At 36.6% G+C, this 12,142-nt stretch overlaps 3 protein-coding genes across 3 annotated transcripts; 1 reads left to right on the top strand and 2 right to left on the bottom strand.

Annotated features, from left to right (window-relative positions):
* The first annotated feature begins 291 nt into the window (after nt 1-291).
* Nucleotides 292-9,033, top strand: LOC103472784 (uncharacterized). Its single transcript, XM_008422619.1, has 5 exons — nt 292-369; nt 1,565-1,924; nt 3,371-3,493; nt 7,801-7,859; nt 8,163-9,033. The coding sequence occupies exons 1-5, from the start codon at nt 336-338 to the stop codon at nt 8,310-8,312; spliced, it is 726 nt and encodes a 241-aa protein (XP_008420841.1). The 5' UTR covers nt 292-335; the 3' UTR covers nt 8,313-9,033.
* LOC103472783 (uncharacterized) lies at nt 4,793-7,528 on the bottom strand. The gene is made up of 3 exons (XM_008422617.1): nt 7,494-7,528; nt 6,584-7,408; nt 4,793-5,748 (listed from the first exon to the last, which is right to left on the bottom strand). The coding sequence occupies exons 2-3, from the start codon at nt 6,905-6,907 to the stop codon at nt 5,239-5,241; spliced, it is 834 nt and encodes a 277-aa protein (XP_008420839.1). The 5' UTR covers nt 6,908-7,408; nt 7,494-7,528; the 3' UTR covers nt 4,793-5,238.
* Nucleotides 8,169-11,749, bottom strand: LOC103472820 (uncharacterized). The gene is made up of 7 exons (XM_017307365.1): nt 11,438-11,749; nt 11,009-11,387; nt 10,477-10,539; nt 10,306-10,350; nt 10,107-10,220; nt 9,565-9,621; nt 8,169-9,477 (listed from the first exon to the last, which is right to left on the bottom strand). The coding sequence occupies exons 1-7, from the start codon at nt 11,747-11,749 to the stop codon at nt 9,305-9,307; spliced, it is 1,143 nt and encodes a 380-aa protein (XP_017162854.1). The 3' UTR covers nt 8,169-9,304.
* Between the last annotated feature and the right edge of the window lie 393 nt (nt 11,750-12,142).

The raw sequence follows: 12,142 nt of genomic DNA, 5'->3' as shown, positions 1-12,142 counted from the left end.
AGAGAGAGAGAGAGAGAGAGAGAGAGAGAGAGAGGGTGTTACCGAATGGCAAGTTACGTAAACCAAGCAGTTTAAGGTCTGTGGAGAAATGAAAGTTAACTATGTTTAACAGGACAGTTCTCTTTATGTATTCACATGGAAAAACAATCACTGTTCCGTTTTCTGCAGCAGCAGCAGAAACGTGTTGTTGGTCTCCCCGCGAATTCTGTGGCCAAACAAAGTCCCCGTYTACTTCCTCCGACAGAAACAAAAAACTGCAACCAAACTGAGCTCAGTTCAGTCAGCATTCGCCCTGGAACCAGTTCGTTCTGAGAGTATTTGTGTCCTTTAGGATAATGGCAGGTCTCTTTTGGATTTTCATGTTTCTTTGTAAGTTAATAATTTTTTTTTTATTATTTTCTTGATTTAAATGCAGACATCATTACTCAGAWTTTTTTTTTTCTAATGTGTGTCTGAGGTTTTATAGGTCTTGTGGTTTTACAGGTCTGTGCAAATCTCTGCAGGCTCATARTTTTTTATAGGATGTGCTTCTTTTCTGTGCTTTTTTTCTTTTGTTTTGTTTCAATCAGGGGATTTTGTGGTAATGGTTGGTTTTACCTGAACAATTGCACAAAACAAGCCCTTAGAACCTGAAATGTAGAACCGAAAACTCAAGTTTATCTTCTTTCAACTGAATACAGCAGTTTTATCAATCTAAAACTATCATAATTATATTATTATTATAATTCTTCTTTATATGAAAGCTCCCTTTCACAATCCTTTTTACATTTTTAATGAAATTTAAAATAGGGCATTTGTAGTTTTGGATTGTAGGAGTCAATGGTTTAGGGAGAAGAGATCAAATGCTGCCATGTGAMGTTTTTTGCATCAGCCATGAAATGCAGATTATGATAAATGTATTTTAATAAAGATGCACATATCTGATTTTTCCTGACCAATGCCTTTCGATTTTGACCTTTTCCCAGTTTTTTATTGCAAAGAATAAAAGACAAAGAATATGCTTCAGTTTCATTGGTAAAAGTGCAAGTTTTAAATCCTGCAAAAGATAAAGGAAAACTCCAAATTTATGCATGAAAGTATAGATCATGAGCTTAATCTGATTTGTTGTAATCTCAAAAGGGGAAGCAAAACAGAATGAGTTATTTTTTGTGCAGCTAATAAAAAAACTGCTTTATTTCTGTTCTAAATTTTGAATAAATCTTATAAACTTTTGTAGAATCTCTTTTCAGAATAGTTTTATAAAACCTAAAACAGATTGCTTTAGAGTATAAATGGTCAAACACTCCTAAATTTCTTGATCACATGAGAACGCCATTTAGTTTACCATCAAATTTAATCATTATCAACTCTTCCAACCACTGGTAGTACATGGTAATATGTTTACCTCGTCAGAAAATTGACGAGGTGCTTCTTAAATTTTAGTATCACAGCCACTACTTGACACCACTTCACCCATTCAAAGAGATTCAAAGAGAATGTTTCAATCAGGGTTGATGTGCTGAACAAACATGACAAATAGTAACATTTTTAGTCAGCTTGATTCTGACCTGTCTGTTCTCCTCAGGTGCTGCAGGATGTCAGCAGTCATCTCCCTCCCATGTTCCCCATGACCAACTGGTGGTTGACAGGGGACAGAATGTCTCTCTGACCTGTAACATTACGTCCAGCTACGATATCACCTGGTACCTGTTGCGATCAGACCAGCTGTTGCCACTGCTTAGAGTCTCAGAGACTAACCTCAAAAACAAAAATCACATCATTAATTCTTACTCCAGTCGCATCACATGGACAGGAAACCTGAGTAGCGGGCTGGTCAGAGTGGAGATCCAGGCCGTGGAGGAGCAAGATGCTGGGCTGTATTTCTGTTTTGGGTTTTGTGAAGCCAATGTGTGTGTAAGCAGAGGAATTCCCTTGAAACTTAATGGTAAGAATTGATCTTTTCTATATGCATTTTAACGTATGTGCAGCTCTGTAAAAAATTAAGAAACCACTTAAAATGATCAGTTTCTCTGATTTTATTTTAAAAGTATATGTTTTAGTAAAATTAACATTGTTCTTTTATTCTATGAACTACGAACAACATCTCTCCAAAATTCCAAGCAAAAATTTTGTATTTGTTTGCAGAAAATGTGAAATTATCAAAATAACAAAAAAGATGCTTTGCTTTTAGAGCTCAAATAATGCAAAGAAAACAAGTTTGTATTAATTTAGAAACAACAACACTAATGTTTTAACTAAGGAGGAGTTCAGAAATCTATATTTGGTGGAATAACCAGGAGGTTTTCAATGGAGTTCAGTGCAGCGGGATCTTAATTTTTGTTGTCTGAAGAGCTTAAAGTGAATATTTTGCTCTTTGTGTCTTAAGACAAGATCTCATTCTAGATATTACATGGAAATTTTTCATTTTTATTGTACACGTTCTACAAATGTTGAGTGTTATAAAAACAAAGTTATTTTTTAGTGACATTTGTTAGTATGATTAGATGTATTTAACTTTTTGGTTTACTCTGTAAATGATATGTATCAATAGTAACTCTGGGTTACGTAGTAAGTTGAGTCATCAATGAATGATGAGGAGGTCTTGGCATGCAACTAAACCACAGGACAACCAGGTGACATGGCTTATCAGCTGAAGAGTATCAACCAAATTGACCAAACTAACCTCATCACAACAGGCCCTTTGATCATTTCAGTTCAAATGTTTCCTGTGGACAAAAACAGTTAGAGAAGAACTTGTTTTTCTTTACATTATAACAGACATAACAGCAACAGCAATTAGTTTATTACTGTTCATGTTGGTCTCAGTCTATGGCATTTATGAAAAAAAAAAAAAACACAAACAAACATAAAACTGTTTGATTTTGTTATTTCACAAATAGAACATAAATCATAAAAATAGTTCAAGTCTTTTTAAAAACTCTACCTTTAATTCAGCTATGGGAGTATTTTCTTACAGTGTATATTTACTGACAGCATCGGTGAGCCTCTCTAGGTTGTGGCTAACAGACTAACAGAAGGGGGGATTCTGAAATCTTTCACCTGTGAAATATATCTGAGATTAAGATTCATTAAGATCATGTAAAACCAGTCACTTCTCACAACACCAGCATGAATTTTAGTCTCAAATGCTGCACATTACATGCAGGTGCATTGCAACAGTCCACAGTTTTGTGCAAATTTGCACTGGTTCCCAGAGGATTATCTCAGTACAGGTTTGCTAGAAAATGAAAATGAAGACTGAAACAAGTAGAGACTCCACCCTCAAAGGATTGTGAGTTTCATAGCTTTGCATTACAGCTGTGAATACCTCCACAGAAAAATGTAACATTAAAATATTGTCATCTTTGTGGGTTTTTCTTATTATGTCCAGGAGTTGATGGGGACACCGCAGGAATAAAATCTCGCCAACCTTGTTGGAGTCTGGGGATCTGTGTCCTTCCGGGTTTACTCGGCCTCTGTTCCTTTCTGATGATTGGACTCTACCTGTGCTCAGGTGCGTATCCATTACATCTTCCACCTGCAGACACTTCTTCTACTTCTGTAGCACTGCCTTTATTTTAAAACTGCAGCTCAGCCTCATCAGAATAATGCATGATGATTATCAATTATTTTTGAGTTTATTGTTCAGAGAGATTTTCAAACATTTTTTTTTAGCTCAGATTAGATTTTGAAAAAACTTTTTCTTGTAAAAGGGAATTTTAAACTGTTCAGCATATTGGTTTGTACCTGCTTCATTCATCCTGCTGGCAAGCAGCATACTGTATTCTCCTACTGCCCTCTGCTGCTCACCTACTGGAACTGCAGATGTCCAATATGTAAATTCATTTTGATTAATTTAAAACAAAACTAATGCTTAAAGAAAAAAAAAATCTATTTTTTGATCTTTTAAGGCTGGTGGTCTTGCATTGTGTTTGCTAATGGAATCTGATCGTGTACTTTTGGTGACTTTACTGACCTTAACATACACAGATATATCAGCATCTATGCATTTTGTGAAATCCAATAGTGGAAAGATATGCTTCATCACCCAGCTGTCATTATGAAGTACTGTACATTTGCTAAAGAAAAGTTTGCCACTGTAGAGAGTATTTTAAAGCAAAAGCTCCAAGTTCCGGCACTTTCCTGAAACACAATATAAATAGGAATTGACATAAAATGTTTATAAATATATTGACATTATTTGTATTAACAGAAAGATTTATTCAACACTGTGTAATGCACATTTCAGAGTGCTTAAGCTGAGCTTTGAGATGCATTGTGTTTTAAAGCAGGTTTTACTGGTTTCAAATGACGCAAGTGTAAAAATAAACAATAAATCAGTGAGAGGTAAACACTGTTCTGCAAACACGTCTTCGCTTTGTAAAAAGGAGGCGCAGTTCCTAAATGTCAAACTTGATGCCAGTGCCAAAAATAATGCAGTGAAATACTTGAGTTAAATAAAGCATCTTAGTTAAAAGATTTGTGCTCTACATTTTAATATTTTTGACATATGCGTTACAGACTTTTAGCTCACATGAGACAGATGATTACAGTAAAAAAAAAAAAAAAAAAAAAAAAAACAGTTCAGTTCAGACAAAAGGTTTTCCAATTACACCGGGGAGTAAACATAAAAAAAACCCCACACCACATTATGAAGTTTACAGGTACGAAAAATGAATGAAACAATCTTTGCAAATTGACAGGTTTATAATGCTCATTTAATGATTGAGTCATTATAGAGCATTCATTTCTTTTTTGTCAAGTCAGTTCAATTATGTGCAATAGTTAATAAAAATAAAACTAGGCTACAATCTAAAAAGAAAAAAATAACAAAGTCTTTATTTGCCAGTGTAAATCAACTTGGAGAACTACAGACTTTTCTACAAATTGTTTGCTTTCTCTTTTCATATTTTCATCAAATTTGTATTTTTAGTAGATCCGTTTATTAATTTCTGAATAATTAAACCATGAGACAAGCAAATTTGAGAAAAGGGTGATGAAGATGACGCAGGCTGGGAGGAAGTGTCCACAATGCAGAGCCTGGTGTTCCTGATCGGTTAATGGAAGTCTGTGTGACCACTTGGCTAAAGCGACTACARCAAACAGTAACTGAAGAAACTATCAGAATCATTTCCAAATGGTCCTGATTGAAACTGATTTCCCGCTTTTTGCAAAGGATTTCTATTCCCCCAAGGTGAAAGAAGTTTGCACAGTTTTTGCTGCTTACGCTATCCCCGAATCTTCCAAGCATCCAAAAAGTCACACCTGCTTTATCAGGAGTCCATACGGACGAAGGGAATCCTCTACAATGACTTTCACCTGCACGTTGGTTCTGCCTTCCGGGATGTACACCAGCCAGACGCCCTCTCTCTGGCAGCTCTTCCTTTTTTGAGGGTTGATACGGTTCTGAAGAACCACTTTGTACATCTTCCCATCCCCGCTATACTTGAAGGTCTTGCAGTGCTTCTCCGCCATCTTGATGTCAGGGGTTGAGTACACGCCCCTGCCTCTGGTGTCGGGGTTTCGCAAAGAGGCGGCTCCAGCATCCAGAAAGCTTGGCTCGTCGTCTGGTGGGCCGTCATGGGTCATGATGATGCCAAGGGAGCCGTCCATGTTGTGGCCATGGTAGGAGACTGGCCAGGCGTTCGGCCCTGTCCCCAGCCAACTGTCCCCACCTTCATACTTCTGTAGGACACGCAGAGCRGCCCGTTGCCATCCACAGGGGCGAATGTACTTCTCATTTCCACGCACAAATACCTTATCACCATCCTGTAGATCAAGAAACATTTATCAGTTCAAAATGTGTCTTTAATTTTGTAGATGTGAAAGCTCAGGAAAGTACTTTCTGATTTTGAGAAAAATCTGTCATTTTTCTACAGCTGTCTCTATGCCCTTAGTAGGGATGTGAAAATGTCCTAAAACGTTGCTTTCTGCATTTTCATACAATTTAGTGTTGATCTCTCACATGAAATCCTGTCAATGTGTACAGATGTTAGTGGTTTTAACATAAAAGTGTGAACACGTCTGCAAACAACTGAAGAGAGATGCAGAAGTAACTAGCYGTTTTTAACATTTTGTGACTTCAACACATCTCTGCAGCATTTGATTGACATGTTGTCACACTTTTCCTACTTTGAAGAGTCCTTGAGAGGCGRACTCTCTTACATCATATTTATGGCCCAGAGAAACAGGAAGTCATTGAATATTGCTTAAAAATCTTTGAATTAATGCATTAAATGATAGGTTTATTTGTTCTAGACACATTCACTACAACCTTTGTTTATTCCAGGACATATGTGACCCAGTAAGGTGAATTTGCTTACAACATTACTCAATCACATTTTATCTGTACACACTTCCTCATTTCCTCCCTTAGTTAAAAGCCAGTCTACCCCAGRAACAGTTAGCCCAGTAGTTTTGCAAAATGTGACTGTTAGCATTTATTCTTCCAGTTTTAATGACAGTTATGCTGCAGTTTCAGGTCGAGCATAGATCATGTTTTTAGACCTGCTTTATTGCCTAAGGCCTTAGTCATATGACGCGTTTCCAAAGCAAAAAAAAACAACAACAAAAAAAAAAACACGGATTCATGGTTTCTCCTTACCTTTATGTTGGTGAAATCGTAGTCATACTCCGGATGGAAGAAGTCTTGGGTGTTGATTTTAACAGTTAGTTTAAGGCTTGTCACAGGTTCATGGGTCAAAGCTGGAGGGGCGCTGTACATGTCCTGATTTTCCAAGTCCTGCAAGGATAAAGTTCCCAAGCTCGGGTACTCCAGTTCTTTAAATCCCTCCTGCTTGTAAAACTCTCTAAGGGCTACAATGTTGACAAAATCCTGCGATGTGAGCTGCGAGGCTCCAGTTGTTTCCTCGACGTTACAGCCGGAGAGAGCCGACAAGGCCTCCAGGCAAAGCTTTGTGTCTGGCATTTCGCTCCGATGTTGTAAAAGATCTCAGGAARGAAGACAGCGTCCYTGTCCTTCAGAGTTAGGTKGAACAGTTGCCTTTTATTTCTACKTTAAACAGAGTTACTCATTTATCAAGAAGACGTAAGAAACGAAGTCTAGCTTTTCTCTCGGCTGCTTCAGCTGAAAACKGATCCTTAGTTTCACTTTAAGCCTTTTAACAGTTGCTCTTTCACTTTCACTTATAATTTCCTGTAAACCAGAGCATGCTCAGAAATAAATGCACAGTATTTCGAGGATTTGGATTACACYGTTTACCTCAGTCTAACACTATCTATAAGCTTGTTGCAATCTGCTTTATGATGGCGTTTTTGATTATCTGGTGCACTGCCTATTTGGTGTCAGGTTACATTTGAGCCAGTTAACAACCAGCATTCTGCATTTACTGTTTAGATCAGGCACTTGGTGACTTTGAGTTTCTTCACTTTTATGTGAACTTACTTTCGCTCCTTTTCACTTCTGACTCTGCAAATTGAAATACATGTAACCTGTAAATACTGACATCTTTTAAAACCTTTTAAAATATGCAAGTTTGAATACTATAACTCACAGGTTTCAAACTCCAGTCCTGGAGGGCTGCTGTCCTGCAACTTTTAGATGTGCCTCTGCTGCACCACACCTGAATACAATAATTAGGTCATTAGCAGGGCTCTGGAGAACTGATCTACACAAGAAGGAGGTAATTAAGCCATTTCATTCCAGTGTTTTGTAGATGCGGCACATCTAAAAACTRCAGGACAGCGGCCCTTTAGGACTGGAGTTTGACACCCCTGCTATAASTGAATCAAAAATAAATCAGAGCTTCAGATCAATCTCTTTTCATTCTACACCTCACTCCTATTCTGCTYTATGTTCAGGTAAACTGAGTCCTTGCTGCTGTAATCCAGGGAGACGGCATTCTTTGAGGATCACAGAGGTCAGTAGATGTATGCCAAGTTCACACGATGCGTTCACACAGTTAAAAGTTGAGTTATTGACCCACAGCACAAAATGGCAGAAACTAGTTGTGTACATTTTGTGTTAGAAGTGGGATGACTTCCTTAAAATGTGTTGATTTGTATTGATCGATCTAAATGTRKTTGGGTAACATCCATTCATTCTAAATTCAGCTTTATTGTTTTTCAGAAAGTAAATATACATGTTTATTTTTCATGCTTACTGCATCATAGTACCAAGGAATGTGACATTTCTTTCTCTTGTCTGATGTTTGTCTCTGCAGGAAGATTCTTTACATTACTCCASTCTGAGGCATCCAGACAAGCCGCGCCCGTCTGTCAAGACCAGACCTAGATTAGCAGAAGACCTGGTCACATATTCTACAGTGACCACTCGCAAAAACTTAAATGGATTACAAGCAGAAAATAGATAATTTTGTTTCTGCTCAGCTACTGTTAATATGACATTTGTTGATTCTTGGGAAACTTTATTCGGGTTTAAAAGTGAAATCATTTTCTATTGTTTTTTTTTCAAAAATAAATATTTTTTCCAGTAAATAAAAGTACAGTATAGCAACAAATTCAACAGCTGATATAAAATTTTATAGGATATCTTAAGAGTTTTGAATTGGTGCTATAACACAGCAAGAACAAACAACAAATCTCCAACATACCCAGGAATCACAATCTCATTATTCTCAAGATGCATATGAGGTATAATGTAAGCTATATCACTCATCTTTGTTTTACTGTTAAAAGTTTGTGTAACTGCTGTAAAAATGTTTTTTTCATTTGCTTCCTGCTTTACATTTAAATAACCAGTAAGCTACTGACATCATGAATGTAAATATGAGCAATAATGCTGGCAGAAGCTGAACGCTSAGGATGGAGGGACTTATACAAAATCCTGATGTGAAGAAATTGTCTTGTATGAAAAAGTTACCAGCTCAGCTCAGCATATCATTTTCTTTGTCTTCTTTTCTTTTTTTCTTCTATTTTTTATACAGTGTACATTTGTATTCCACTGCCAATTATGGGTCAGTTGTTTTCAGTAACTCAAATGTAAATATGTTTCTGATATAAAACTACGGTAACTTTCATAAAGTGGTTTAGAAGTAAAAAGCTGATTTTATGCAAAACTGTTGATTTGCAGCAWCTTGTTGACATTCCTCTTTGTTACAAATATTGATTAAATGTTGTTTTCAGTACTTTCTTTACAGTTAGAAAAAAACATAACATGACATATTTAACAGTTTCATTTGCTTTTCATAACGTCTCAAGGAGATAAAAAAGAAAATAACTTAATATTTCTGTCCTTTATGTTGTAACAACTTTAATCAAATGCTAAAAGTTATAAGTAATTGAGACACAAAGAGTCAAAGACTTCTCAGTRCTGTTTGACAAAGAATGGCAGAAATAAACTGGATCAGGAGAAAGTGTGTTTGGCTGCAGGTCTGGTGATGACCGAGGAATAAACAACATTACTGCCGCTCTGATCGGGKGGAGACCAGCTGGGCCTCTGGCTCCAGCTCTGTCGACCCAGAGAGGCGTAGTGGATGGTGTCATCCTGCAGGGACGGACGCTTAAACACCTCATACTCTGCAGCCAAATAAAATGAATCATTTAAGTGCATTTAAATGACAAAGTTACTTCCCTTTAACAGATATGACTGAGTTATTTATKTACCAGTCTGGGTGTTATATGTCATCCACAGCTGCAGCTCCGTCTCTTCTCGTCTTTTTGCTACAACAGAGAAACGTCTGAATTCAGGATATGTAAGAATATGAAAAGAATGCACAATGCTCATAAAATGTTTGTCACCTGTAGTAACTCAATTCACTCTATTAMTAGTAAATTCCTAATATAGTGAATTAGCTGATTAAAATCTTTATCCAGATGACTGTTGATGTCTCTCTGTGCCTTTAAGAAAAAGTAAACTGAAGGCTTCTGCTCAAGATTTGCATTCCTAGATGTCTGTTAAATCAAACATTGAGCTGATTAGAGGGTATAGCCAGTGACTCAGCTCCTAAATACCTGATTTATAACTTGTATTTATATATACAAGTTAACTTGTATAACCAAGAGTTATACAAGTAATTATAACTTCTATAATTACTTGTAATTATCTTATTACAACATTACTATTCATCCTCAAAGCTAAAACTGAATTCAAGTAAAGTGAATATTAATCAGATAAATAACCAAATAACAATGCATTAAATAAATACCTGCATATCTGTGTCTCCTCCTCTTTCTGCACTTCATGCTGGTGAGGAAAATACAGACTAGAGTGATCAGGACGATCATTAACCCCAAACCAATGACAGCGACCAGCAGCAGAGCTAAAAACAAACACAACCAATGAACATTAAAACACAGAATAATACTGAGATCATTTCTTATTGCTCTTAACTGTGTGTGGCTGACCATTCTCTGGTCTCTTCTTTTGTGGGWTCTGTGTTTCAAACACAACTAAAAACAAAAACAAAATATAAAAATCAGGGCATTGCAGAATAGTTTTTGTGTCTTTTAAAAAATAAAGACTAAATTATTATTTTAATAATTATTATTAAGTATTATTTTGAAAGGAGAACCTACCTGACACAGCTGAGACTGTTCTTATTGTGGTAGATGACGGGATGCTGAATGGCACAAGATGCTCTGAAATGTAGTTTTCAAATTTCAAAGTCTACCAATTGACAAGCATWATGAGTAAGCAATTAAATATGTCATTTAAAAATTCTTAATTTATAATTTTTCTTTATGTCTTTGCTGTTCAAATCCTCCTTTTGGTGACCTCAATTTATTTTTGCCTTATTTAAAGCTGATACAACATCGAGAATTACAAATTTAGATTTCTATGGAGCGCATTGTATTTAAAAAATATAAAATATTTATATTTATAATCAGTTACTTAAAAAGAAACAAGAAACTTATCATCAAAACAAAGATAAATAGGTCTGCAAATATAAAATAAAGAATAATAACAGTTAGAATYAGGTTACTTAAAAAGACTATAAAATCTATATTTTAGTTTTCATCATCAATAATTCAGTTTTTTTTATTTTTTTTCTTGTTCTTGCTGCAAAATGTTGGACAAAATGACCAGTTAAACATTTGACCGAGCTACCTTCCAGGACGGTGAGTTTTGCCTGCAGAACTCTGTTGCACAGATATTCTCCAGCGTCCCCTGGCTGCAGGTTTGTGATCTGCAGTGCGTTATTTATGTAGCTCAGGCGACTCCCGTCTATTTCCGCTTTCCCTGTACCATTTCTGAAACGGGTGAAGATGGCCTCCTCCTTCTGCCCTTCTYTCTGTCTAAACCACCTGTGTTTAGACTTAGAGGAGCSTCTGCAGGGAAGCAGAAGCGTCCTGCCTGTAGATACAGTGAARTCATGTCCTGGAGGCCAGAAGCAGAATGATGACTGACTTTTAGTTTTTACCACTTTAAGGATTGTAGTGTGCAGTTCAAGAATACATAGCTTCTCATATACAATAGTAAGGATATCCTAGCTGGTATTTAACACTGTTGCTGCATTCTCATCATACCTGTGAGCACCTGCAGCTCAGCCACCAGCCGCTGGTTGCACTCATACTCTCCACTGTCTGAGTCCTCGAGCTTCAGCATGCAGAGACCACCATCACCCAACAGAACATAACGCTGACGGTCGAGGTTTGTCTGGTAGCTGCTCTGCCGTTTCACCAGGACCCTCTGGTTCTGATGAGTCCAGATCACATTGGAGCCGGCAAACCYCCCACATGGCAAGCACACATGATGACCCTCCAATACGGAAACCCGGATCACTTCTGATGGAGAGAGACTGGCCAAAAACCTGAAGCTCTTAGCCTGAAGATCTGCGTTGGAAACCATTATTACATTTATGTTTCATTTTAAAAATAAGTTTGTTGCTCTTATTGCTTTTTAAAATCATTTATTTTACTTTGGCGTTTGCAATTTTTAATAAATTCATAGATCGATGTAGTGACTAAAAAAACCTCAGTTTTGCTTCAAATTGAATTAAAATTAAATGAAAAAACATTTAGGTTTTCTTTGTGATCAGTTAATTACTTTTGAATTTGAACATTATTTTGAGACAAGAAAACTGAAGCTCTCGAGATTCCCTCCAAATTACAAGAAAATAAAATATTTTTTTAGGACACTCACTCAAATGTCAGTTTATAATTTTAGTTGTTTATCTAGATGACACTAATATTAACTATGACAGTCACACCTTACTGGAAGTCAACTTTTAGGCTTGTTTCC

Source organism: Poecilia reticulata, linkage group LG11 (assembly GCF_000633615.1).
Source record: "Poecilia reticulata strain Guanapo linkage group LG11, Guppy_female_1.0+MT, whole genome shotgun sequence".
NCBI lineage: Eukaryota > Metazoa > Chordata > Actinopteri > Cyprinodontiformes > Poeciliidae > Poecilia > Poecilia reticulata.
The sequence above is the reverse complement of the archived record's forward strand: the minus strand, read 5'-3'. Positions and strand labels throughout refer to the sequence as shown.